A 26,484-nucleotide genomic window follows, 5' to 3' on the forward strand; every position below is an offset into this window, starting at 1 on the left:
ACCAGCTGCTCTGAAATGGATCACAATAGAGGGTCCTGGACAGAGCTGGAGAAAAATGTAGAACAAAATTCTAACTCACAAAAAAAAGTCCAGACTTACTGGTCTGACAGAGACTGGAGAAACCCTCAGAGTACAGCCCCCTGAGTTTCGCCCTTCAGCCAAAAATTAGACAGGCCCATAAAACAAAGCAAAACAAAACTAAATGGGCACACCAGCCCAGGTGCAAGGACAAGAAGGCGGGAGGAGACAGGAAAGCTGTTAATAGGGAGACCAAGGTTGAGAAGACAAGAGTGTTGACGCATCACGGAGTTTTCAAACAATGTCACAAAACAATGTGTACTAATTATTTAATGAGAAACTGATTTGTTCTATAAACCTTCATCTAAGGTACAATAAAAAATAAATAAATAAAAAGAGGCCTTATCTTTGGGAGATACATACTGCATATATTTGAATAACATCATAATGTTGTGTGAGATTTGCTACAAAATAAGGCAGTACGGGGAGAGGGGAGACCAAGGAGGATACAGATGGAAAAACAGAAGCCATGAGCTGACGATTGTTATGACAGATGCTATTTGCTTTACTCTCGCACATGTCTGACATTTTCTGTAAGTAAAAAATAATAAACCCACGAAAGTATGAAAAGAAAATATAAAAGACTATGATTCTATCTTAAGGTGGAGTTGGACTTTCAAAGCTTCATTACAAGGTTAGAAATCATAAAGGTAAATGTTGTTGTTGCTCTTAGCTGCCATCAAGTCAGCCCCCAACACACAGTACCCCATGCACAATGGGACCGGACCATTGTGATCCAAAGGATTTTCACTGGCCCATTTTTGGAAGCAAATCGTCAGGCTGTTCTCTCTAGTCTTTGTCTGGAAACTCCATTGAAACCTATTCGGCATCACAGCAATACACAAGCTTCCAATGACAGACAAGTGGTGGCTTGAGGTACACTGGCCAGGAATCGAACCTGGGTCTCCTGCATGGAAGGTGCGAATTCTACCACTGAACCACGACTGCCAGTGCTATAAAGGTAAAAGCTGCTATAAAAATATTAAAAGGTAGTAAACAATTTAGGAAATAATAACCATAACACATAACTTGTAAAAGAAGTCACTGAGATAAAGATAATTCACTCAACTTAAAAATGGGCATAGGAGAATATACCCTAGACAAAAAAGAGCCGTTACACAAACAGATATATGCACACTCACGTTCACTGCAGCACAGTTTACAAAAGCAAAAAGATGGAAACAGCCAAGGTGCCCATCAATGGATGCAGCTTTCACATACATATGAGGTAACTGAAAATAACATGGTCTGGGTCAGGCACACCTTAAACCTCCCCCCCGCCACAAAAAAACAAAAACCCAGTGCCGTCAATTCCAACTCATAGCGACACTACAGAACAGAGCAGAACTGCCCCATAGAGTTTCCATGGAGCACCTGGCAGATTCGAACTGCTGACCCTTTGGTTAGCAGCCATAGCACTTAACCACTACACCACCAGGGTTTCCAACCCTTAGACCTCAAAATAAGTGTGATCTTTGCTTTTCAACACTTTAAAGAGGGCTTTTGCAGCAGATTCACCCAGTGAATACATCATTTAATTTCCTGACTGCTGCTTCTATGGGCATTGATTGTGGACCCATGGAAAATGAAATTCTTGACAACTTTAATATTTTCTCTATTTATCATGATGTTGCTTATTGGTCCAGTTGTGAAGATTTTTGTTTTCTTTATGCTGAGGTGTAATCCATACTGGAAAGTATAGTCTTTGACCGTCATCAATAAGTACTTCAAGTTCTCTTGCTTTCAGCAAGCAAGGTTGTGTCATCTCCATATCGTAGGCTGTTAATGGAAAAGTTACTAGGAAACAAATATCTCATACACTGTTATTGGGGATGTAAACTGATAACTTTCTGGGGACAATATTAAAAGACAAAGTTTTTCCAGCCCAAACCAAGAACTAGAACATACTTTTATCTACCTACATGCTCCTCCCTAATCCCACTCCACAAGCTACATACTCCCAACCTCAAGTAACCACTACCCCAAATTCTATTGGTGGAGCAACAGTTAAGGGGTTCGAATTCATAGCTGCTCCACAGGAGAAAGATGTGGTAGTCTGCTTCATAAAGATTAAAGCCTAGGAAACCCTATAAGGCAGTTCTACTCTGTCCTATTATGGTTAAAAAAGAAAAGGTTACTATGAATCAAAACAGACTCGACAGCAATAGATTTAGTTTTTTTTCTCATTTGGGTTGCTATTGTATGGCCAGCCCTTTTAACCATGGTCTTGCAGCTCCCACAAAATGATTAGGTGGGACTATGCAAATGGGGTGCTTGTGGCCCACCAAGGGGAATGAACAGTTTTGCTAATGCAAATAAGGTGCATGGAACCCTTGCAGGGGTGGGAGGGGTGGTACCAGGCAAATAAGGTACACGGCACCCTTGGTAGGGGATTGGTCAGTTTTGCCATCCCGCTAGGCTTAAAGGGAGCCAATCCCAGAAGTTGGGGGTGGAGGGACACTCACTACCATCAAGAACTACTTGGAGCAAAGTGTGTCCTTTGGATCCAGGGTCAACTGTGCAAGAACCTCCTAGACCCAGGAGACACAAGACGGCACAAGATGGCAAAGGACGGAGCCAGCACACTAGGCTCACTGACCCATGGAGCAAAAGAGCTGAGAGCCTTCAGGTAGGAGGCTTCCTGGCAGAGTGGGGTGCCTCCAGGTACTTATCGTCAGAGGTAAAGAGCTTTATAACACTTGCCTGAGCAAGGCAGAGGCCAAGTCCTAGGGCAGAGACAGAGATCTACCTGTGGGCCCAGCCAAGAAAAAGCTGTCCTGATCAAAGAACTACATCCTGAGTTGTTCTTGTTACTTCCAAGTTGATCCTGATTCTAAACTGTAATCTGTTAACTTCCCTAGTAAACCCCATAGTTGTGAGTATGGTCTGTGAGTTCTGTGTGGCCACTGCACGAATTATTGAACCCAAGAGAGAAGTAGAGAGCACAGTGGAAGGGACCGCTGGTGCCAGAATTGGTTAAAAGGTTGGAGAGTGAAGTACGTCTGACCTCCACCTCATGGGAATCAGCTTCGGGCTGATGCTGCTGATCTGGATGATTCCTGCCCGCCCCCCCCACCTCAAGTCAAGAGGTCTGACAAGCTGCCAGTTTTTACACTATTATTATCCTTTTGCATTAAAAAAAACACAACATATATATATTCATGCCTTTACATTTTTTATTGCTTTTGTATTTTATAAAAGGATTATCATTCCTTAAACAGTCTTTTAGTACTTTCTGTACTCAATATTAGGTTACTAAGATTCAGCCACCTTTTGGTGTACAGCTGTACTTCTTCCATTTTAACTCTTGTATAATACTGCACTGTGTGACTGCATCACAATTTATCAATTTTTCTATTAAATGGTCTTTGAGTTGTTTCCAGTTTATTGCTTTTCTATTGTAACACATCTCCTTTGACACATATGCAAGGTTCTCTCTTGGGCATATCCTAGAACTATTGTGTTATAAGGTATGCAAATGTCCAACTTTATAGGACAATGTCTGGCTGCATTCCAAAGTTGTTATAACAATTTACACTTTTACCAGCAATCTAAAATGCTGCTCCAAGCCCTTCCCAAAACTTCCTATCAGGCTTCTCACATTTTGCCACTTTACTGGGTATAAAACAGTATTGTACAGTACATCTAATTCACACTTCCCTAACTGCTAGTAAAGAAATGTGGGGGTTTTTTGTGCAATGCCGAGTCAGATCTTTAATCCATTTTTCTATTTTTTATATTGTCTTGGTGCTAATGCTTTGTACACTGTGTGTTATAAGTATCTTCGAGTTCTTATCTTTTTGCTTTCTTATTTAAAATATCAAATTTATCAATCTTATTTTATGGACAGAGCTTTCTGTATTTCCTTTATAAAATCTTTCCCTACCTAGAAAAGTATTCATTAACATTTTCTTCTAAAAGACTTGAAAATTTCCTTTTGACATTTAATTTTTTAATCATCTGAACATGATTTTGTTATGGTATGAGAATGGATCCTTTTTCATTTTTTTCCCCTATGGATAAACATTTTTCCAACTCCATTATTAAACAGTCCCTCCTCTGGCATAATATGTGTACTGTATATCAAAATGATGTTCCACTGATCCATCTGTTGATTCCTGTACCAGTAAGTGTTGTATTATAAAAGAGGAGACAGGACAGTAACATAGTAAGTCCTTCTTAATATAACTATTCCATAAACTCACCATCTATTAAAACTGTGTGTCTTACCATGTTTGTGTGTTCATGCACTCAATAAACATTTGCTGAGTACATAAATTACTCTCTCTACCAATCTATGAATAAAAAAGAGAGCTTTTCCCTCTCAAAGATTCCAAGACTGGGACAATCACTTTAAATTTCATTCTCTAAAATTCTTCGACCAGATAACTGAGGTTTGCCTATTTAAAGTGCCAATGCCAAAGAATGTTTATCACGTTAAGAAAGGGCTACTTTTTGCTTATTCCTTTAAGATTTTAAAATTATAAACTGTCAAGCCAAGCCATTAAAAAAGACAGTAAAGATGCAAAGTCATGAAGATCACCTGCCTCATAGTCCCTGTCTATACATTAACAGAATATGGCACTATGACCCACTAGAGGCACACAATGCAATCATTTACCTCTCGGTTCTCTTCCCTTTAGAGAGAAAAAAGCAGCTTCTCCAGTAGGAAACAGAGGCAACTAAAAATAACTGTATCCACTCAACAACACTTGGCTGGCTTTTCTCCCACTGCTGTGAGCCAAACATAGAATGTCTGTAAAGAATTTTATACACTCCAAATGCTACCTGTACATATCTCTAGCCAGAGGTGCCTAGAGTCAAGAAAGTAGTTCAGGCTCACTTCAGAGATGGGCTAGATTAAGATTTGAGCCTCTGAACAGACAGCACTAGCCATTCTTCACGAAGCTGAGCTGAAAAAGGGAGGGGATAAGGCAAAGGGAAAAAAGAGGACCATTCAATTACTAAGCTCATACAATAGCCTCACACTTTTCTTCCCAGCACACAGAGGGCTCTGGTAAACAGAAGCAACTTGCAAAGCTACCACAAACTCACACACCCCTTTCCTCAGATGAGAAGAAGCCAACTCCTTCGTAACAGCTTGCGGGGTAAGAAGTAGCCTGGAAAGGGTCCTGAACCCTGTGTGATCAGTTTTCCTCATTAACCTCCCACTTTGTTGGGAAGACTTAGCTACCCTGGAGTAGTGACCGCATGGATCCCAAAAATTCCAAACAATGTCCCAAATCTCTTCCTGTCGACGGTCATAAAGACCCTTCCCAGATCTGAGTTCTTAACAACAAATCACAACCAACCTCTACCCCTCGTCTATTTCCAGGTTATTCATCAAAGGGGAGCTCAACACACAGACTGTTAGGGTGAGAGAAGGACAGAATATAAGAGGCTATTGAAAGACTGTCCTGAGACCTGAGAAAGGAGAAAAACAGTGAGAAATAAAGGCCCAAAATAGAAAAAAGTGACACACACATACACCCCCTTCTTTTAATATCCTCTGCTTAAACTTGTCCTAACACAGCTGTGAAGGAACTGCCTCCTTCCTGGACTCAGACAATGAAGCCCAACAGAGAAGCACAGGACAAAGCATCCCTCACAAAGGCAACCCAGCACTCTCACTTGCTCAGGGCCAGCTGAGCTCATGTGTTGGTGTCAAAAGGAACAAAGCACTTTTCACAGACTTCTGATCCCCAAGGACAGGCAGCAACTAATGAATTCTAATATGGGGGCTAGAAAATGTACACTCTCCTTCTCTAAGGAAAGTCCTACTTCAAAACGAACCTTGTCGCATCCACTACCCTGATGATGCCCCCTTGACAAGGCCCAGATGAATTTCCCCAGTCCTGCCTCAAAGCATTCTTCTAATTATAGAGTTTAAACATACCACAGGATGTTCACCAAAATGTTCAACATAGTTATCTCTGGCAGAAGAACCTGAAGTAATTTTCATTCGATTCCTTATGGTTTTGTGTAACGTTAGAATCTTTTACTATAAACATGTGTTACTCATGAGACACTTCAGAGTTGTTTTTCACAGATATTATTACTCTCCATTCATTATATGTACCCCATGGTGCTTCACTCTTTAAAACAAACAGTTCTTCTCTCCCCAGTCTGAGATTTCCCCTGGCCACTACCCAGAGTCAGATATCCCAGAGATTACCTGCTAAAAATCAAGGTAAAAATGCCACCTATGTAACTGCCCCATAAATATCTGCTCTTCAGAGGGACAGTCTGGATGAAATGTGGACTCAAATGCTCGAACTGCTTATTTATGAAGCACACATGTGTTCTACAGTCCTATTGTCACCACTCCTTCCCATGGAGACCACGGGGAGAGACCAGAAGTTCAGAAACATGGGTTGCAGCAACGATGGGAAATACTACAAAAGTGGAAGATCTGGTATACCAGAACAGAGTAAACTTTGAGTTTCTCAAACAACTCACAGTCTCTCAAATAGTCACATTAAGAAAACTGCTGGGGGGAGGCGGAGCCAAGATGGCAGAATAGACAGACGCTTCCAGCAAGCCCTCTTTACAACAAAGACCCGAAAAAACAAGTGAAACAAGTATATTTATGACAAGCTAGGAGTCCTGAGCATCAAAGGTAAGCTTAGAAAATGAACTGAGAGGCAGGGGGAGGAAGAGTCGGTTCAGAAGCAGAAAGGAGTTACCAGACCTGAATTGCAGGGAACCCTCAGGCAACATTCCCGGGAGCGGTGGCAGCGGGCTGGTACTAGCATTCAGCCACAGTTTCCTCAGGGAGAAGCAGCCAGCCACACAGCCTACTCACATCTTCAGAACCAGAGAAGAACGGCACTCTCGACAAAAGCTAAGTACTTGCGTATATTTTACCGTGCCCCCAAAGAAAAAAAAATTTTTTTTTTTTTTCCTTTACCCTGCTCCCAAGTCGGCTTCAGTGGCTGAATTCCCTGAGCCCAAGATAGGTCCTGTTGGGGACCTAGAGCCATCCTCCCAGCCTTAGAGAAGGAATAAATTTGCAATTGGGGGAAAAGATAATTTGTGAGCTCCACTAACCATGGGAGCTCAGGACAGAAACGGCTCCTGTCCATGCATAAATGGTCCGTGTACTTTGAGTACCTTCCCCCTCTGCATGGACCTATGTGGGCCTATTTCAGGAGAATAGGCCCTTATTGGCAGACTCCAACCATTTCAGCTGTGTGGCGCAGAGCTGGGTGTTTGACGTTTCACATTGCTTTGCCTATTAAACAGGGTCCTCACCTACCCACATCAGGGGCCTAAGGGCTGGTAGCTCCACTCAGGTCACCCAGCCACCTGCAACAGGGGCCCAAGGATAACTGGTACCTCCCAGTCCTTACAACCAAAAACACTGGGTACCCATGGTCTGTCTGCAGAACCCACCCGCCTGTACACTCTAGGGAACAGGGACACACTTTCCTCAGAGACACAAGGGACAATTCTCAGCCCCCTGCCTTGTTCAGAGCGTGACGCCCTGCTGCAATCAGATACTGGTATATATGCCAATCAACCCTACCCCTCTAAGACTGTAGGACAGAGACTGTACCACTCACTTGATGATCAGCTACCTGGACACCTGAGCTGAATTCATACAAGAAAAGTCAATGGACTCCTAGACCAATATGCCTGATAGCAGCTCTGGCCATCTGGTGACAGGACGTCAGAGCTCCAAAGGTAAAAATAATCAAGCTAGCTCACTCAAGCAACCCATTTGGGCACATCAAAACAAAACAAAGCAAGAAGCTATGACAGAGTAAACAAATATAAAATAAACTAATACAATAACTTATAGACGGCTCGGAGACAACAGTCAATATCAAGTCATACAAAGAAACAGACCATGTTCACCTCAACAAGCTCTCAAAAAAAAGAATCAAGGGGTCTTCTAGATGAAAGTGCATTCCTAGAATTACCAGAGACAGAACACAAAAGATTAATATACAGAACCCTTCAAGACATCAGGAAGGAAATGAGGGATACACAGAACAAGCAATTAAAGAAATTAAAAATATCATCCAGGAACATAATGAAAAATTTAATAAACCGGAAAAATCCATAGACAGACAACGATCAGAAATTTGGGAAATTAACAATAAAATTACAGAAGTAGACAACTCAACAGAAAGTCTGAGGAGTAGAATTGAGCAAGTGGAAGGCAGAATTTCTGAACTTGAAGATAAAGCACTTGGCACTAATATATTTGAAGAAAAATCAGATAAAAGAATTTTAAAAAATGAAGAAAGACATATTATAATCAAACTTGCCAAAACCAAAGATAAGGAGATAATTTTAAGAGCAGCTAGAGATAAACAAAAAGTCACCTACAAAGGAGAGCCAATAAGAATGAGCTCGGACTACTCAGCAGAATCCATGCACGCAAGAAGGCAATGGGATGTGACTTATATAAAAAATTGAAAGAAAAAAATTGCCAGCCAAGAATCACATATCCACCAAAACTGTCTCTCAAATATGAAGGGGAAATTAGGACATTTCCAGATAAACAAGTTTAGGGAATTCATAAAAACCAAACCAAAACCGCAAGAAATACTAAAGGGAGTTCTTTGGTTTGAAAATCAGTATCAGGTATCAACCCAAGACTAGAACACTGGTCAGAGCAATGAGAAGTCAACCCAGACAGGGAAATCAAAAAAATAAATCAAGATAAAAAAAAAGAAAGCTGCTGGTCTTCCAGCAGCCTCCTCAAATACCCACATACATGAGACACACAGAGTATGATGCTGAGAAATCCTACAAGGAACAAAACTTGCCCCACGTATATAGCAAAGCAATGGCAAAGCTGAAAATAAAACTGAAAAATCTAGATTCTTCTTAGTGACCTGTACGGTCACTAAGTGACCACTATAGGGTCGGTATGAGTCAGAATCGACTCGAAGGCAATGGGTTTGTTTTTTTTTGTTTGTTTTTAGTGACTTATTTATTAAATTTTTCATGTAGCATACCTCTTTGGCCTTCCACCTGCAACCATTTTTTATTTTGTTCTTATTTTGACTTTACAAAATTATAATTAGATTTACTAGGGCTCGACATCAATATACAATATGCATTTGTTTAAAGCAAACAACAAAAAGCTCTCCTTTCTCAATCTTTGGTATCTAATCTTCATGCATATTTATAAGTAGAATAAACAAGTACACATAAACAGCCATAAGCCCACCTCAATGGTTTTTTCCATCATGTAGATCTTTCCTTCCTTAATTAATATTGTCTCACCCCAAATAGCACCAAAGCTCTACAGAATCGAAGGAGCAAAAGGCATGGAAGTAAAAGAATCTACAAGGAAGACATTCTGATTCTAAAACCAATGGAGAATCAGCAAAGTAAAGAGACAATCTATAAACCAAAAACCCACTGCCACTGAGTCGATTCTGACTCATAGCAACCCTACAGGACAGAGTAGAACTGCCCCACAGAGTTTCCAAGGAGCGCCTGGCGGATTTCAACTACCGACCTCTTGGTTAGCAGCTGTAGCACTTAACCACTACGCCACCAGGGTTTCCAGACAATCTACAGAGTGGGCAAAATATTTGGTAGCCATGTATCTGAGAAAGGATTAATATCCAGAATATTTAAAAGAACTCCTACAGCTGGTTGAACGTACACGGGAAATCCAGGGTGGAAAAGAGGAATGTGCAGTCACATTATAGGGATAGCAGCTAGGGTCACATAACGATGCATGTAGAAGTTTTTGTATGAGAAACTAACTTGAGCTGTAAACTTTAACCTAAAACCAAACACACTGCCGTCAAGTCGATTCCGACTCATAGCAACCCTCCCTATAGGACAGAGTAGAACTGCCCCATAGAGTTTCCAAGGAGTGCCTGGCGGATTCGAACCGTCAATCTCTTGGTTAAGAGCCATAGCACTTTACCACTACGCCACCAGGGTTTCCAACTTTCACCTAAAGTACAATAAAAAAAAAAAAAAGAACTCCTACAACTCAACAACAAAAAGACAACCCAGTTAAAAATGGGCACAGGTCTTTAACAGACATTTTTCCAAAGAAGATATACAAATGGCCAATACACAGAAGAAAAGATGCTCAAAATCATTAGTCATTAGGGAAATGCAAATCAAAATCACAATGATACCACTTCGCACTCTCTAAAACAACCCATTGAGTTGATTTCACTCATAGCTACACCCACTATGATGGCTAATATCCTAAAAACAGAAAATAACAATTGTTGGTGAGGATGTGGAAAACTTGGAACCCTCCTGCTTTGCAAGTGGAAATGGAAAATGGTGCAGCCGCTCTGGAAAACAGTTTGGCGGTTCCTCAAAAAATTAAACATGGAATTATCACATGACCCAGCAATTCCACTGCTATATACATAGCAAAAAGGCTTGAAAGTTGGGACTCAAATAGATATGTGTCCACCAATGTTCACTGCAGCATTATTCACAATAGCCAAAAGGTGGAAACCACCCAAATTTTCATTTAACAGACGAATGGATGAACAAAATGTGGTATAATACATACAGCAGAATATTATTCAGCCATAAAGAGAAATAAATTCTGCATGCTACAACATGGATCAATCCTGAAAACATTATGCTAGCTGAAATAAACCAGCTGTAAAAGGAAAAATTTCCTATGGTCCCATTTATGTGAAACATGAACAATAAGCAAATACATAGAGATAAATGTTTATTAGTGGTTATCAGAGGTTGAAGAGAATAGAGTGGGAAGTTACTGCTTAAGGGGTACTGGGTTTCTGTTTGGGATGATGGATAACATTTGGAAATGAACAGTGGTGAAGGCTGCATAACATGGAGAATGTAATTAATACTACTTAATTATACACTTAAAATTAGTCAAAATGGCAAATGTTTTATTACATATATTTTACCACAACATACTTTTTAAAAAATAAAGACCAAAGGAGAGAGAAAAAGAGCAAAGAGATACATTTCACTATAATTTAAATATCACAAGTATGGTCTACTTATCAGGAGTGGTCATCAAGGTTGCTGATGACATGAGTGCTGCCCAGATCCAATTCCATGAACACGTCCCCTTCTTTGGGGTCCCCTTGCTCATATCCCTCCATTATACACAAAAATCTTTTCCCCAAAAATTTTTGGTAGGAGGAGGAATCAGAGACATGTTGACACCAATGTATGTATACCTCAAAGTCTTCTTCTAAAACCTAATAACTAAGAAATTGAGAGTAGGAAAACCCTTCCCTGAGCTAGCTTTATACCCGCCACAAAATAACATAAAAAGGCAGAATGTCCAAAGCCAACTTCAGACAGGGATTGGACTGGACTATGGAATAGAACATGATACTGGTGAAGAATGAGCTTCTTGGATCAAGTAGACGCATGAGTATCTCCTGTCTGGAGGGGAGGTAAGAGAGCAGAGGGGGTCAGAAGCTGGCCAAATGGGCATGAAAATAGAGAGTGGAGGGAAGACGTGTGCTGTTTTATTAGGGGGAGAACAATCAGGAGTATACAGCAAGGTGTATGTAAGTTTTTGTAAGAGAGATTGACTTGATTTATAAACTTTTACTTAAAGCACAATAAAAATAAAATAAAAACGGCAGAATGGTTATATAGGTAATTCTGGGAAAAAGAAAAATAAAACAATCTTATTTCTAATCATGCTTTAAATCTATTTTGAAATAAAGTAGGAAATAAATAAAAACATATTTTTAATCAATTCTTTTGGTATAGGAAACAGTAGGAAAGAGAAGCAGGCCATCCTCATAGCAAGAGAGAAAAAGCATTCCCTCAGGGACTTCCTTATCTCAAACCATAAAAGTTTTCAAAACTAGTTCAGTACTATAAGAATCACTAAGATGAGTTTAACTTTTACAGATCAACTGTGGCCCGTAAAAGAAAATCACTGACTTATGAATTCATGACCGACTTCGAAAGCAGTTAAAAAATTACATGTGAGAGTTGCTTAAAATAACAGAGGGCAGGAGATACAGAAGTAAAATACAATTGAACACGTGTGCTAACTGCTGAAGCTGGGTGTTGAGAACACAGAGATTTACTAGTTTTTTTTTAATGCTTGAAGTTTTACATAATAAAAAAATTTAAGTCTAAAATAGTGTATGAAAAAGAAAATTCACAAAATAGCACAAATACAGAGATTACAAATACGTTAATACATATGTCAAGTTATAGGAGTCCCGATGGCACAAATAATCAAGTGCTTGGCTACTAACCGAAAGGTTGGCAGTTCGAACCCACCAGCACCTCTGTGGAAGAAAAGACCTCTACAAGAGAAAGACCTGTAAAGATTAGAGCCTAGGAAACCCTACGGGGCAACTCTACTCTGTCCTATAGGATCTCTATGAGTCAGAATCAACTGGATGGCACACATCAACAACAACATGTCAAGTTATAAAGGTAACAAGTTTAATGAGTGTACCTGGAATGATATAAATTGAATTAAATGTTCATTGTTTATACTTTTTACCTGAAAAGTTCCCAAAATACCTTCCCAAAAATAAAATAAATTTGGTGACACCACCCTAGGCTCATCCCAAAGCTCTTCTCTGCCCAGTAGATCAGGGTCCAGGGGCACCAGAACTCAGGCACCACAACAGTTTCTCTCACCTCCTGAGGCAGCTCCAGCTTTGACCGGTCATCCAGACCATTGGAATGCAAGCCCATCAGGTATGGAACAGGAGCATCTAAGAAATGTAGGAGAGAAGCCGGGAGAATAGGGACATAGACATGCTGCCACTGGAAAGGAAACATGAGAGCTGTAATTGTCTCTGCCACGGTCATCAGTCTCTGGTAATCTAGGTTGAAGAAAAAAAAAACACACACACACAAACCAAATAGTCAAATACAAGACACTTCCCAAACAGTAAATTAAAACCTTCAAAACAATTCTGCGTTTAAAAAGAATAAAGATAAATTCGACAACGGTATACTCAGAGAGTGATTCCCTTGTAGGTATCAGACAGACAACCCATAGATCTCAATGGACTACAAATTGAAATATACCCCTACACATGCCCTGCTAGTAATAAAATTTAACATAGAAATAAAAAATAGCACCTTGCTCCAAACACTAAATCAGAATATTATGTAGATTCTCTTAAAATGAGGTGGTGAAGTGAAGTGAAATTCAATCTCCATTCTGCATGGATTCCAAAAATAGGCTAATTCACCTCTCAATATTTCTGCAGTACATTCTGAAAGGATCTGACGTTAGCTGTGCCTTCAATATCAAGTACAGAGAACCACTAAGCATGCAGAAGCTGAATTTCCACACTATGCCAGTCTGCCCTATACCTGGCAGCCACTTCTGAATGGGAACAGCATAAGTAACATTTTAACACTTCAGTAACAAGCTTTCCTAGAACTTGAAAGACGCAGAGGGTTGACTTCAGTGGCTCAAAATTCTTGCTCTAGATCAGAGACCATAGTCTGAAAGGGAAGGCTTGTGCTCAAAGTTTAGTTTTTCTTCAGAATGTAATTTTCTAGAACTCTTTTAAAAATGGCTAATAAATCAGGTGGACACTTGAGACTGTGCTGGCATCTCCTGTCTGGAGGGGAGACAGGAGGGTAGAGAGGGTTAGAAACTGGCAAAATCATCACGAAAGGAGAAGACTGGAAGGAGGGAGCGGGCTGACTCATTAGGGGGAGAGTAAGTGGGAGTATGGAGTAAGCTGTATATAAGCTTATATGTGACAGACTGACTTGATTTGTAAACTTTCACTTAAAGCACAATAAAAATTATTTTTAAAAAATAGCTAATACACTGGCAAAGCCAATAAAATGGACTGGTTAAAACTGAAATTTAGTAAATTACTACTCATAAATGGTATGATGCTTTCAGGCATTTAGGGACAAAGCAGGAACATAAATTTTAAAACCATATGAGTAATATCCTCTGGAATGGTTGATTTATTCACTAAAAACCCAGCCCACTATTTAAGCAAAACATAGCTTGGTTCATAAAAGAATTATAAGTACAAAACACTATCCAGAAAATGAAGACGTCTGAATAGCTCACTAATAAAGCTTTGAAAGCTGTCCATCACCTTGCTCCTGGTTAAGAACGTGACCTAGAAAGAATTTTTTTTTAACTAATAATGCAAACAAATAGAAATGAATAACTTAAAATTCATTATTTTGAATACACTTCAGTAAAGTGCTTCAGAGGCTTCTTTGGGGAAACAGATAAGTGAAGTGACAAATCAGTGGGTAAAATTGAGCTCAGAGTTTCAATCACCAATAATAAAAAAATAATACAACTGGTTTAGAAGAAGGATAAAGGAGCAAGAACTCTATCATATTCACTAAAGATCTGGGGCAAGCTCTAGTAAGAGTTCTAAAGAGGGTCTATCTCATTTTTTCACGGTGCCCACATGAAGCATTCCCACATGAAAAACTATTTATAGTAAGGACACACCACCCATTAAAGCAAGGACAAAAACATTTCCCAAATCATAGAAAACATGTCTTCAGGATCAACTTAGAAAATCTACTTATCACTTCAGAAAAAGTATTTAGTCCTACATAAAAGCAAGGAACAACTGAGTAACAAAATTCAGGCCACTGCAAGTTCTACCTTCAGGCTCTGCTGTGATGTCTTAATTCCACTGGCTCCCTGGACACCTCTACTTGTTTGCCTGCTTTCTGCTGAAACCCTCACGCTCTACTATTACTCTAACAACTATTACTAAGAAGAATTCTAATGATCCTCCAAACCAAACCTCAATTCTTGTATTTTTTCAGTTCTTTTTTCTAGATAGGAATGTCAGTAAATAATCAACCCAAGAGCAATAATCTTGACAATCTCAGACATCACAAGAATATAATTCAAAATTAAGATAAATCAAAAGAATGTAAAAGTGTGGGAGAAAAACAAAAGGAGCGGAAAAAACCTTCAAGTGATATTCTAAAGCTGAAGGTCTAGTCCTACTACACTCCAAAACTGGCTCTTTAACACATATTTTAGACAAATGTTTGGCTAAGTAATTCCCCTCACCGCCTACACTTTCAGTGCATATGTAAACACACACACACACACACCATTTCTGGATTTAAAAAAATAAAAGCAAGAAGTACCAGAGGCCTTCTCAATCACCAAAAAACCAAAAAGCTTCCTCTTTCCCTTAGCCAAAGTCAATAAAGCTTGTGCCACTTCTTTATGTGGCTGCCATTCCTGACAAGTCTGCTCAGGGGCAATAACATCTCAGAGTGGGTCAACAAGTAAAGGAGTCAGTGAAATGCTTTTGTCATGGAGGCTTTCTGGGCACTGGAATATGCCTACAGTATCTGGGAACATCTACTCTATAACCATAAAACAGGGCAAGCTGGAGCGAAGGAAACTAGAAGTCAAGTTCTAATTTTCCCCCTACTCTTATAGGATGAATCTAATCTAGTATCTGAGACTCGGACCGTTTATTTCTGCTACTAGCAGACAACTGTCTGTTCTCTCACAGTTCCCATAATGTTGTAGTGAGCAATTACTTTTAACAAAAAGGAGATGATGCGTAGCTCGATGGGATTACCACCACCATCACTCTTGAGTGGTGAGAAGAGAGGAATCAGCACATTTTTATGACTTGTCTCTGTGCAGAAAGAGGGACAACTCTTAATGTATTAGATTTGGGATTACTCTACAGATAAGTGGAGGCCTGATGGAGCAGTGTTATGGCTGCTAACCAAATGGTTGGCAGTTTGACTCCACCAACCGCTCCTTGGAAACCCTAGGGGACAGTTCTACTCTGTCCTATAGAGTCACTATGCGTCGGAATCGACTTGATGGCAATGGGTCTTGGACGTGTGTACAGATAAGCCCACTCTGAAACAAACTACAGGATACCTTCTGCATATTAGAAACTGAATATATAAACTTTCCCTGCATATTCACACTTGTGTGAAAACTGTATAACAAAAATATTTATCATAGTACTCTTTGTACCTAGGAAACAGCCTAATCTATATGTCTTTCTATCTCTAAGATACATATCAAATGAAAAAAGCAAGGTGCTAAACAATAATCGTTATTAAGTGCCAACCAGCTGATTTTGACACAGAGTAACCCCATGTAACAGAGCAGTACTGCCCCATAGGGATTTCTTGGCTGTCATCTCTACAGAAGCAAATCATCAGGTCTTTGGCCTGCCCAGTCACTGAGTAGGTTCGAAACGCCAAGCTTTCAGTTAGCAGCTGAGTGCTTAACAGTTTGTGCCACAAAGACTCCTTAAACAATAAGTAGTCCCATTTGTGTTGTTTTTAAAAAGCATGTATGTTTTTATATGCTTGACTATGTCTGGAAGGAAATGGGAAGAGGAAACGGTGGTAACCTCCCTGAAGGAAAGCCAAGGGCCAGAGGTAGAAATCTTATCTCTATTATATATTCTCTTGTAATGTTTTAAATTTTTTTTTAATTTTTGATTCCATATGATTAAAATGCTTTTTATGTGTTTTAGTTTAATATACCATATATATCACACGTACATGTATAACTTTTAAAAAATTAAAATTAACACAAGTATATTTAACACCTAACATAAAAAATGGTACATTTTTAAAAATATTTGAGGGAAAAGCATTAAAAAAATTGAGATTGTTCACTTCTCAGGTGTAAGATTCTAGGTCAAAGAAGGGGAAACTCAACTTTCTCTTCATTGTCCACATATTATTTATTTGTTTTAAAAAACTATTATTTTCATTAGGGATAACTCAAGAAACATGCTCTCTGGGCTTCCACAGGAGAAGAGAGGGAAGGAGATTTCAACTTATTTAGTAATAGTTTTGATTTTTAACCTTGAGCCCATATTTCTTTTGTAATTAAAAAACTAGTTTAGGCCCCCAGACCGTCTGTAGGCCCAGGACCAGAACCATTCCCAAAGCCAACTCTTCAGACAGGGATTGGACTGGACAATGGGTTGGAAAGGGATGTTGGTGAGGAGTGAGCTTCTTGGATCAGGTGGACACTTGAGACTATGTTGGCATCTCCTCCCTGGAGGGGAGATGACAGGGTAGAGGGGGTTAGAAGCTGGTGAAATGGACATGAAAAGAGAGAGTGGAGGGAGGGAGCAGGCTGTCTCATTAGGGGGAGAGCAATTGGGAGTACGTAGCAAGGTGTATATAAGTTTTTGTGTGAGAGACTGACTTGATTTGTAAACTTTCACTTAAAACACCATTTAAAACAAAAACTGGTATAGATTTTTAAATTACAAACATCTCTTACCAACCTCCACTTTATGAACTCACTGTATTAATTGATTTTCCTCATTCTCTCAGTAAAGCATATGTTGCTTCCACTCATTGAACTGTATGCTTAACAAAAGTCAGTTGTATTTGTCCCCAAACTTGTTTGTGCTAGTTGAACTTATCGCTAGATTACATAATTTAACCAAATATTATATAAATGAACGGCAAAATCTGAAGGCAAAAAGAAAAAACTGTTGCTTCTATGAAAACAAAATTAAATGCTTTAAAAAGACTCATTAACATGAAGTTGCTAAAAAATACTGTAACTGAATTAGGTATATTTAAGTGCAATAAACTAAGTGCAAAAAAACTAGGGAAAATTATAAAAGTCAAGAGGTAGCCTCCACTCACATTCTTTTGCAAGGTTCTTAAGTTTTCCCTACTTTAAAAAAAAAAAAAGTAACTGGAAATCCTAGTAAATGCATTATGAGTATAATTTATGTAAGAAAAATACCACATATAATTAGTCAACCCATAATCAAGGGATATTCCTGGACCTTATATCAAAAGACTGGTGACTGTACATTAATGTTTCAAGTTAAAATGTATAATAGATTTATATATTATTTTTAGGATCCCCAGACTTAACTGCTTGTTCAATTATCTAATCAACTAGCCTACTAGATCACATTAGATAAAGAGCTTCTGTTCTCTATGTAATTTTAAAACAACCACTAAAAAATTATGCTATTAAAAAAAAGAGGGGGAGGGAGACTTCTATTCTCTACATGGACCGAAGAAATGTTATCTAGAAATAAAACGACCTACAAATAATGAAAATACTTACTGCTTAAAACTGCCAGTTCAATCATCCAAAGGGTAAACACTTTTAGAATCTTACAATTTAACCTGAATTTCTTTTCCCTAAGTAACGCCTCTTTTCTGTTCAGAAGGCAGAAAATGCAGCAGACAACAACTGTGAATGATGAAGGTGTGTTTTTGAAGGGCCAGAGATTTTGGTCCATATAAGGATAATTTCTTTGAATCATAAATAAAAATGATTTTAAGAAAACTAACCTGAATTGTTTAAAGCATACCATTAAAAATAGAGACCATAACCTACATGCAATAAAAGGCAATCCACTCCATTTTAGCCTCAGCCATGCTCAGCAATGTCCAGGAAGAGTTACTGAAAAAATGCTTTTTCTTGCCCACGTTAAGCATAACTTTAGGTTCTGAATTCAATTTGACTCTACATACAAACCTTCTCAACTGCCTTCAAATCTCTTGAAATTTTTCTTATAAATAACCCATATTCTGGGAAATACAGAAGGGGCTCTGACACAAAAGCATCACTTATCATACTTTTGGTTTTAATTTTCCTTTTCTAGCCTCTAACAATTCCTACTGTATGACGGGTACCTAAATGCCAGCTGCACCTTCTAACACATTGATTATCTGGTTTCCTCCTCTCTGCTCTGTTTTAAACCAGTCTTCAGGCTATTCAACTCAGTCTGTCTCAAAGTATTTTTATCAAGCTCCACCCAAGAGACAGTGACTAGGAAAGTAACATGACATTCCTAGAGGCAGGAGTCTACAATTTCACATTTTAAACCAAAAGTTGCAAAGTGAAGCCTCAAGGAATATGTTCAGCCTTTTTGTTTTGGCCTGCACAGTGTTTAACATGAACATTGCTGCAAACGTTTCAAAATCAGAGATTTCATGTAAAAAAAAAAAAAAAGCTGAGTTGTCATTAAAAACTAGAATATCTAGTAACATCAGTCAGCTTTCCCACAAGGAACTGGAAACCCTGGTGGCAACTATTAGTAGTTAAAAGCTTCGGCTGCTAACCAAAAGGTCAGCAGTTCAAATTCACCAGGCACTCCTTGGAAACCCTATGGGGGAGTTCTACTGTGTCCTGTAGGGTCGCTGTAAGTCAGAATCAACTCAACGGCAATGGGTCTGGTTTGGTTTTTAGTAAGCGGCTGTCCACTTTAGATGCGTTGTGTGCTCTTCAATTCAATACAATCTCCATTACTTCACCTTCAAACTACATCTAGAATTCAACCATTTCATACCACTTCACTGTTTTACTCCCACCCAACATCGTCTCTCACTGAGATTATTACAATGGCCTCCTTACTGGACTATGCTTTTCTCCATTCCCTGTTTGGGGATATACTCATAGCACAGTGGCTAAAGTGATCCTATTAAAAACATAAGTTCATTCATTACCAAACATTCACTGAGCACCAATTAAATACCAGGCACTTTTCTAATGCTTGGAATACATCAGTAAACAAAAAAACAAAAATCTCTGCCCTCATCAAGGTTAAACATCATTCCTCAGCTTAAAGTCTTCCTATGTCCACAGGCCAAATCTGAGATAACTGGAGCATCAAAAATAAATATACTAATGGATAATAACTCACTGAATAAAATAAAAATCTATGAGTCCATAAATAACAAGCAAGGGAGAAGGGAAAGCTCTTCCTTATAGTAGAATGCCAATTGACAAATACAGACAGAATACAGAATGCCAACTAATACTAGAATACTAGAGTTCGAAAACCACCATTTTGCAACCATCATACTAATAACTGATTCAGACTAGAAGCATCAGTTGATGTTAAAACTATTATGCAAAACTCTGAAGAAGAACAGGGTGTTTACAGAGTTTCAAAGAATCTCCCCACAAAGGGAAAAATGATAACTTTCCAGTGAAGACACCAGCAGATACCACCTTAACCAACTGACCAAATTAACATCACAAAAATGTAACAAACTGACATCATAGGCCTCCTGTAATGATAAAAATCAAATTATATGCCTCCTGATACAATGTACTGAAAAAAGCACAACACACTTCTGTGATATTCTAGCCAAAAATTTATAATTTGAATCCAATCATGCAGAAACATAAGACAAATCCAAATTGAGGGACATTCTACAAAATAACTTGCCTGTACTCTTCAATAATGTTAATGTCGTGAAAGACAAAAAAAAGGCTGAGTAATTGAGAACTAAAAGCAATGTATGCTACTGAATTGGATCCTGGAACAGGAATTTTATTTTAAATTATCATAACAGACATTATAGGATAGGAGCAAAATCTGACTACAGTATTATATTAATGTAAAATTCCTCAATTTGATAATCATACTATAGTTATATAATTTCATTCTTAAGAAATAAAAGCTGAAGCATTTAGGGGCCAAGGGACATGATGTCATGTCTGCAATAACTCTCAATGGTCCAGTTATGTTCACATACACACAGAAACACAGAGAGAGTAATAAATGAAATACAGCAAAATGTTAACAATTGGGGGATTTTGGGGAGGGTATAAAAGAGTTCTTTGAACACTTCTTGCAACTTGTCCATAAATTAGAAATTATTTCAAAATAAAAAGTTAAAAAAATCAAAACCTCTGATGGCTTCACATCTCAGAGTAAATGCCAAAGACCTTACAATGACCTATAAGACCCTCTACAATCTGGCCTCCTGTTAAATCTCTAACACCATCTTCTACTATACTCCTGCCACAGAATGGAGTACACTCTAATCCGTCCATCCAGCTTCCTTACTGTTCTTGAACATACCCAGCACATTCTTGTCTCAGAACCTTTATACTTCCTGTGCCCTTCACCTGGAATACTTTTCCTACCTGGACCCACTAAGATGGCTGGGTCACTGAGAGACGCCTAACCTAATCGCCTTATTAAAAAGTGAAACTTTCCTTCCCCAAATATTATCTCCCTTCCTGTTTTATTTTTCTCTATAGACCTTTTACCACCTTACATACTATATACCTTATTTATTTCATCATCTTTCTTCCCCCACTAAAATATAAGTTCCATTATAGCAAGGATTTTTATCTATTTTGTCCACCACTGTATCTCCAGCACTTGGAACAATGCCTGGCACACAGTAGGTGCTCAGCAAATATTTTGTGAATGAATAAATTTTATGTTACTTGTCTGGCTCATTTACTAGTCATCTGTTTCCTTCTGATCTACCTTACTGTCTTATATAAATCTGCTGTTCTCACTCAGTTACCCTCTCATTTATAAAAACAATTGTTATAACCAACAATATAAAGAAGCAACACATCTTCAGGTTTTCTCAATCACATAAGAAGATCACTATCTGCGAATCCTCAATTTTACTGTCAGGCTGAGGAAGGGGCAGAAGTAAACTCTGCAGAATAATAGAACTGAATTGATGAAAAGGTCAGCTTCCTGTGACATCACTGCTTGTTCCTCTTTTTAGTATCAACCAAAAAGGACATCAGAAGGCACGGTTCTCCTCCAAGACTGGAGTGCTCAACAAAAGTCACGATGACAGCCAGTTAAAAAAGTTAGCCCTCCCATGTTCCATCAGTTTGTCAACCACCACCCACCTGCAAAATACCTCGCTTTTGCTCAAACTCTTAATAGTCCTTAACATTTATAGTTAGCCCCACTGAGTGTGAATATGGAAAGAATGAAGGGCCCTATGCAGGCAGGGAAATCTACAGTAAACAATGACTTACGCTGTGAGTAGAGCAGGATTTGAAACTCCAGAAGGGCACAAGTAAAAAGCTGAAATACATTCTCCACCCCAAGCAGTTCAAAGACCTCTTTGACAGGAAAGTCAAAAAGGGGAAGCTCATTGGTACTTGGTCTCTGGCAGATTACTGGACCATAGACCCCAGAAAACTTCAAGGACCGGCCAGGAGGTGGGAGTGGCACCTCATAGAGTACGTTGTATATGTAGCTCTCAAGGGGCAGTGGAGGGGGCTGTGGTGAAGTGACTGCCTGGTGGAGCTGCTCCAGCACACTCCGACATGCCTTCATGAAGGACATGGGCGTGATGAGGCAGATACACTTAGAGACGTAGAGTGTGTCCCGACTAATGTCATAGGAGTTGAAGCGCTGCAGCTTGGTCCCAGGAGTGCCTTCACCATCCTCCATGACACTCTCGTCTCGGCCATCAACAGGGAGAGTATGTAGGACATCATACTCAGCATTGTGCATGTGATAGAGGGTCTGCATTGCACTACAGATCTGCTTGCTAGTGACCTCCTCATAAAAAGTGAGGGCAAACCCAAATGTCCGAGATCCATCCTCCCTTGTGATAATAAAAGCATGGAACTGAGGCTCCCTGGGATCAGCCTGGGTCTTGAATGCCAGCCCTTTGGGCATGCATAGCTGCAAAGACAACAAGAAAACAAGTAGTGAGAACACTCACTGCTAATCCTCTTTTCAGAACACCACTATTACTATTTATTCATTTATAGAGTACCTACTTTGCTGGGTATTTCGGATCCCAAGTGCAACTCAGCAAGATACCCACCCTAAACATCTCCCATTCAAATGCAAGACACACAAGTAAATAAAATTACAATGCAGGTAGAGACTAAAGTTTATTACTGGTTACAGGGTAGGTGGGAGACATAAATGGGGAATTATTACTTAGGGAACCCTGTGTTTCTGTGAAGAATGATAGAAAAATTTGGAAATGGATAGTGGTGATGGTTGTACCACGTCATGAACATAATTATAATTAATGTCCTGATATTGTACACATAAAAGTGGCTGAAACGGCAAATGTTTTGTTATTTTAAAAAAACTACAATGCAGCCATCAGAGCTATACAGAAGTATATACAAAGTGACAGGAACACAGAACAGGCAACTCAGCCTGAGAGCATCAGACAAAGCTTCACAGAGGAAGTTATGTCAGATATCATCAGGTAGACAAAGGAAAGAGGGCATTTCAGGGATAGAAAAAAAAAATTGTGCAAAGATATGGACGTAAAAGACAGCCTGGAGAATTTAGGAGATGGTGCTAGAATTATATTTAAAAACTAGAGAGATACAACTCTGTATCTAAAAATAAAATACATCTGTAAATAGTTTTAGACCCTACCAGCTCATAAAATTCAGTCATCAATAAAACCTTGCCTTCTCATACCAAAAAGGGTGTGAAGATGACATAAACAGGATAAAGATGTACTTTTTTTTTTTTTTTTTTCACTTTAACTCGGATGAGTTATATAAAAAAAACTCAGGAGTATTAATCAAACCAACCTGAACCCGACTATACAAATGAAGTGCCAGCAGCCTGGGTTGTCAAATACAAGAACCAAATAATGTTACATTAGCCTTGAACTTGACTTCCCAAAGACGAGGTGTTTCTAGAATATGGCATGTTAAAATGAAATAAGCACTGTACTAGGAGTCAAAAAACTTGAGGCTAAGGCTCAATTTCCTCATCTGTAAAATGGGCATAATGCAGTCTATTCTGCCAACTTCACAGGGTTATTACATGCACAAATAAGAACATCCTAGTTTAAATACTCTAAAGAATATAAAATGGCATCAAAATTGTAATGGAGGCAGTACAAAAATGTGGCTCTGGAGATCAACTATGGAGTTCAAACTCCAGCTCAATTACTTATTAGCCATGTGACCTTGAACACATTATTTAACCTCTATAAAATATCTACGTGTGTGTACGTAAGCTAATTAATGTAAAACACTTATCGGATTACCCAGCACAAAGCGAATCCTCCATAAAGGTTAAATTATTCATATTAGTATTCTTCTACTTGAGATTTAAAATGCTGTCCTATCTCAAATTATGATGAAACAAAAATACTCATTTCTCCCATATTACTCAGATGTATATATACAATGCAGAATGAGAGAAAACTGCTTTAAACCTCACTCATCATGTTATCTTGATGCTATATATAAGCAATCAGTAGCTCAGTACCACAACCATGCATCTGACCCAACAAATTCATTGTGACTTTTAGCATATTTGATATATTTCAAATATTTGACATATTGATCAAAATGCAGAATCCTGAACAACATGCATTACAACTCCTCGTTCAAAGGTTACTGATACTTCGTGAGGCCACTGTTACCACAGTCTGGACTATTCTATCATAAATTATTCTGTAAATTACCTCATACCTCATACTTGTAGCAAACAAATACTAACCATTCCCACTGCATCTTGGTCAAAAGGATTCCATTCTACATTCTCAGGATACCGGGCAAGGACCTTAGACTTGAATGTTCGTCTCAATGGTGTCTGCTCAAAATTTTCTCCTGCAAGAAAAACAATGAAGAAAATCATCTTCAAAAAGTCCCTTTAAATCACAGGGTTATGAACGCCTGAGCTTGGTAATCCAGCAGCAAGGTACAGAAAAAAAGGCAAGGGAGTTAGTATGCCAACCATCTAAGAATAGGAAAGGCATTAAAGTTATTAGGTCAGTAAAAAAACTGAAAAAGTTAGCATGGTTAATATTGGACACCACCAGCTGTCTTTGCATTTATTCAAAATAAATTATTACTACTAACTCAATGGTGAATTTTCTTTGGAGAGAGAAGAGAAAGCACAAGGAATGACAAAGGTGATATTTATCTTTTTTTCCCCACATTTAGTTTCCTTAAAGTCAACTAGTGACATCATAAACCACCAAAAACCCACTGAAGTTGAGTCAATTCTGACTCATAGCGACCCTATAGGACAGAGTAGAGCTGCCCCATGGAGTTTCCAAGGAGCACCTGATGGATTCGAACTGCCGACCTCTTGGTTAACAGCCATAGCACTTAACCACTACTCCACCAGGGTTTCCAGTGACATCACAGAAGCATAAACTATGTGAAATTTAGAATAAAATATGCATTCTATGATCTCTGAAAAAATGCAAAGAGACTAAAAGATACAAGAACATTAAGAAAGCAGATTTCAGGATAAATCTAATGAGCTATTTTGTCAATTCAGAATCATTTGAAATTTCTAAAATTCTCCTTTGTTTCCCCTTTCTCCCTCCTAAATACCTAAGAGGATACTGAAATAAGAAAATTCCAGTGAAGAGAATCAAAGAACCCACCACCTAGAGGGATAAAAACCTGAAAAATCTATTGGTCAAAAAGGACACAAGGAAGTTAGGTCGAAGGGTATAAAATGCCACTGGAGAGACAAACATAAGAACCACCAGAAAGCTTAGGGTGGTCTCAATTGTTTTGTTTTTACCTTCAGTCGTACTTGAAATGAAAGGGCTGGCACGATCCCTGGCTTTAGAAGCCTGTATGTACTGGCATAATGCTATATGATAAATGAAATAACAGAGTATTACAATAAAGCAGTGTTATTCAAACTTTTCTGACCATGACTCCAAAAAAAAAAAACCACATTTTTACATCATGAAGCAATAAACACAGACATGTATGTATATATATACAAATTTACCCAAATAAAAATTTCACAAAATACTTACCCTTACTATGTACAATGCCCTCTCATATTTTCTACTCTCTTTGGTTAAGACAAAAAATGCTGATTGCAGATCTGACAGTCACAATTCATGATTTGAAAACTACTGTTCTTGTTAGCTGTCATCAAGTGACCCCCCATTCACAGCAACCCCATGCACAATGGGATCGGACCATCATGAGCCACAGGGTTTTCGCTGGCTGATTTTCAAAAGTAGATGACCAAGGCTTTCTTCCTAGTCTTAGTCCAGAACTCCGTTGAAACCTGTTCAGGATCACAACAACACGTAAGTGTCCACTAACAGATGAGCAGTTGCTCCGCTTGAGGTGCACTGGCCAGAAACTAAACCCAGGTCTGCCTCACAGAAAGTAAGAACTCTACCACTGAACCACCAAAACCATTATAACAGCATAAAATGGAATAGAGAGCTCAACAGATATCAAATTACTATAAAGTCATTAGTGCGTTATCTGAAAGTATACTGTCCCAGATATTGCTTTTCCTAAGGGGGTAGGGAGTGGGGGCAATTTAAATGCACCTAAGTATTTCAAACAAATAAAATTAGTAGGTGTCACAGGAAAATATACAGAAAATATGATCAAGGACAATTCAAATGAATTATCTAGTCACTGAGTAATCACGTTATATAACAGCCTTAGGTTCTGTAGGAGATAAAGATGAATCAGACAAACCACCAACCCTCACCTTTCTTACATAAGAAAGACCTATAAGAAAAAGAACATTTCATGGGGAGGTTATTATCTGGAAGGCATCAGACCTTCAGCCTATGTGGTCTAACCATTGAGAACACATTTGCACAGGATCCTGTTTGTAAGCTGGAGTTGACAGATCTAATTCTGTCCCAACCATAGTTTTTCTGAAGTCGTTCAGAACTCAAAGAGGCTGGGTGAAAAAGAGAACTTAGATAACTGGGAGCTCCTAAAAGTCAAACACCTATGCT

At 38.8% G+C, this 26,484-nt stretch overlaps 1 protein-coding gene across 1 annotated transcript in view; it reads right to left on the reverse strand.

Annotated features, from left to right (window-relative positions):
* The window catches only part of DENND5A (DENN domain containing 5A), a 113,986-nt gene that overhangs the window by 49,980 nt on the left and 37,522 nt on the right, over window positions 1-26,484 (reverse strand). The window contains exons 2-5 of the mRNA XM_049890339.1: window positions 25,284-25,355; window positions 24,243-24,352; window positions 21,782-22,439; window positions 12,682-12,869 (exon numbers count right to left, since the gene is read on the reverse strand). Of these exons, the coding sequence (XP_049746296.1) occupies window positions 12,682-12,869; window positions 21,782-22,439; window positions 24,243-24,352; window positions 25,284-25,355 (1,028 nt within the window). The remainder of the gene's footprint in view (window positions 1-12,681; window positions 12,870-21,781; window positions 22,440-24,242; window positions 24,353-25,283; window positions 25,356-26,484) is intronic.

This window comes from Elephas maximus, chromosome 7 (genome assembly GCF_024166365.1).
Source record: "Elephas maximus indicus isolate mEleMax1 chromosome 7, mEleMax1 primary haplotype, whole genome shotgun sequence".
In the NCBI taxonomy this organism is placed as follows: Eukaryota; Metazoa; Chordata; class Mammalia; order Proboscidea; family Elephantidae; genus Elephas; species Elephas maximus.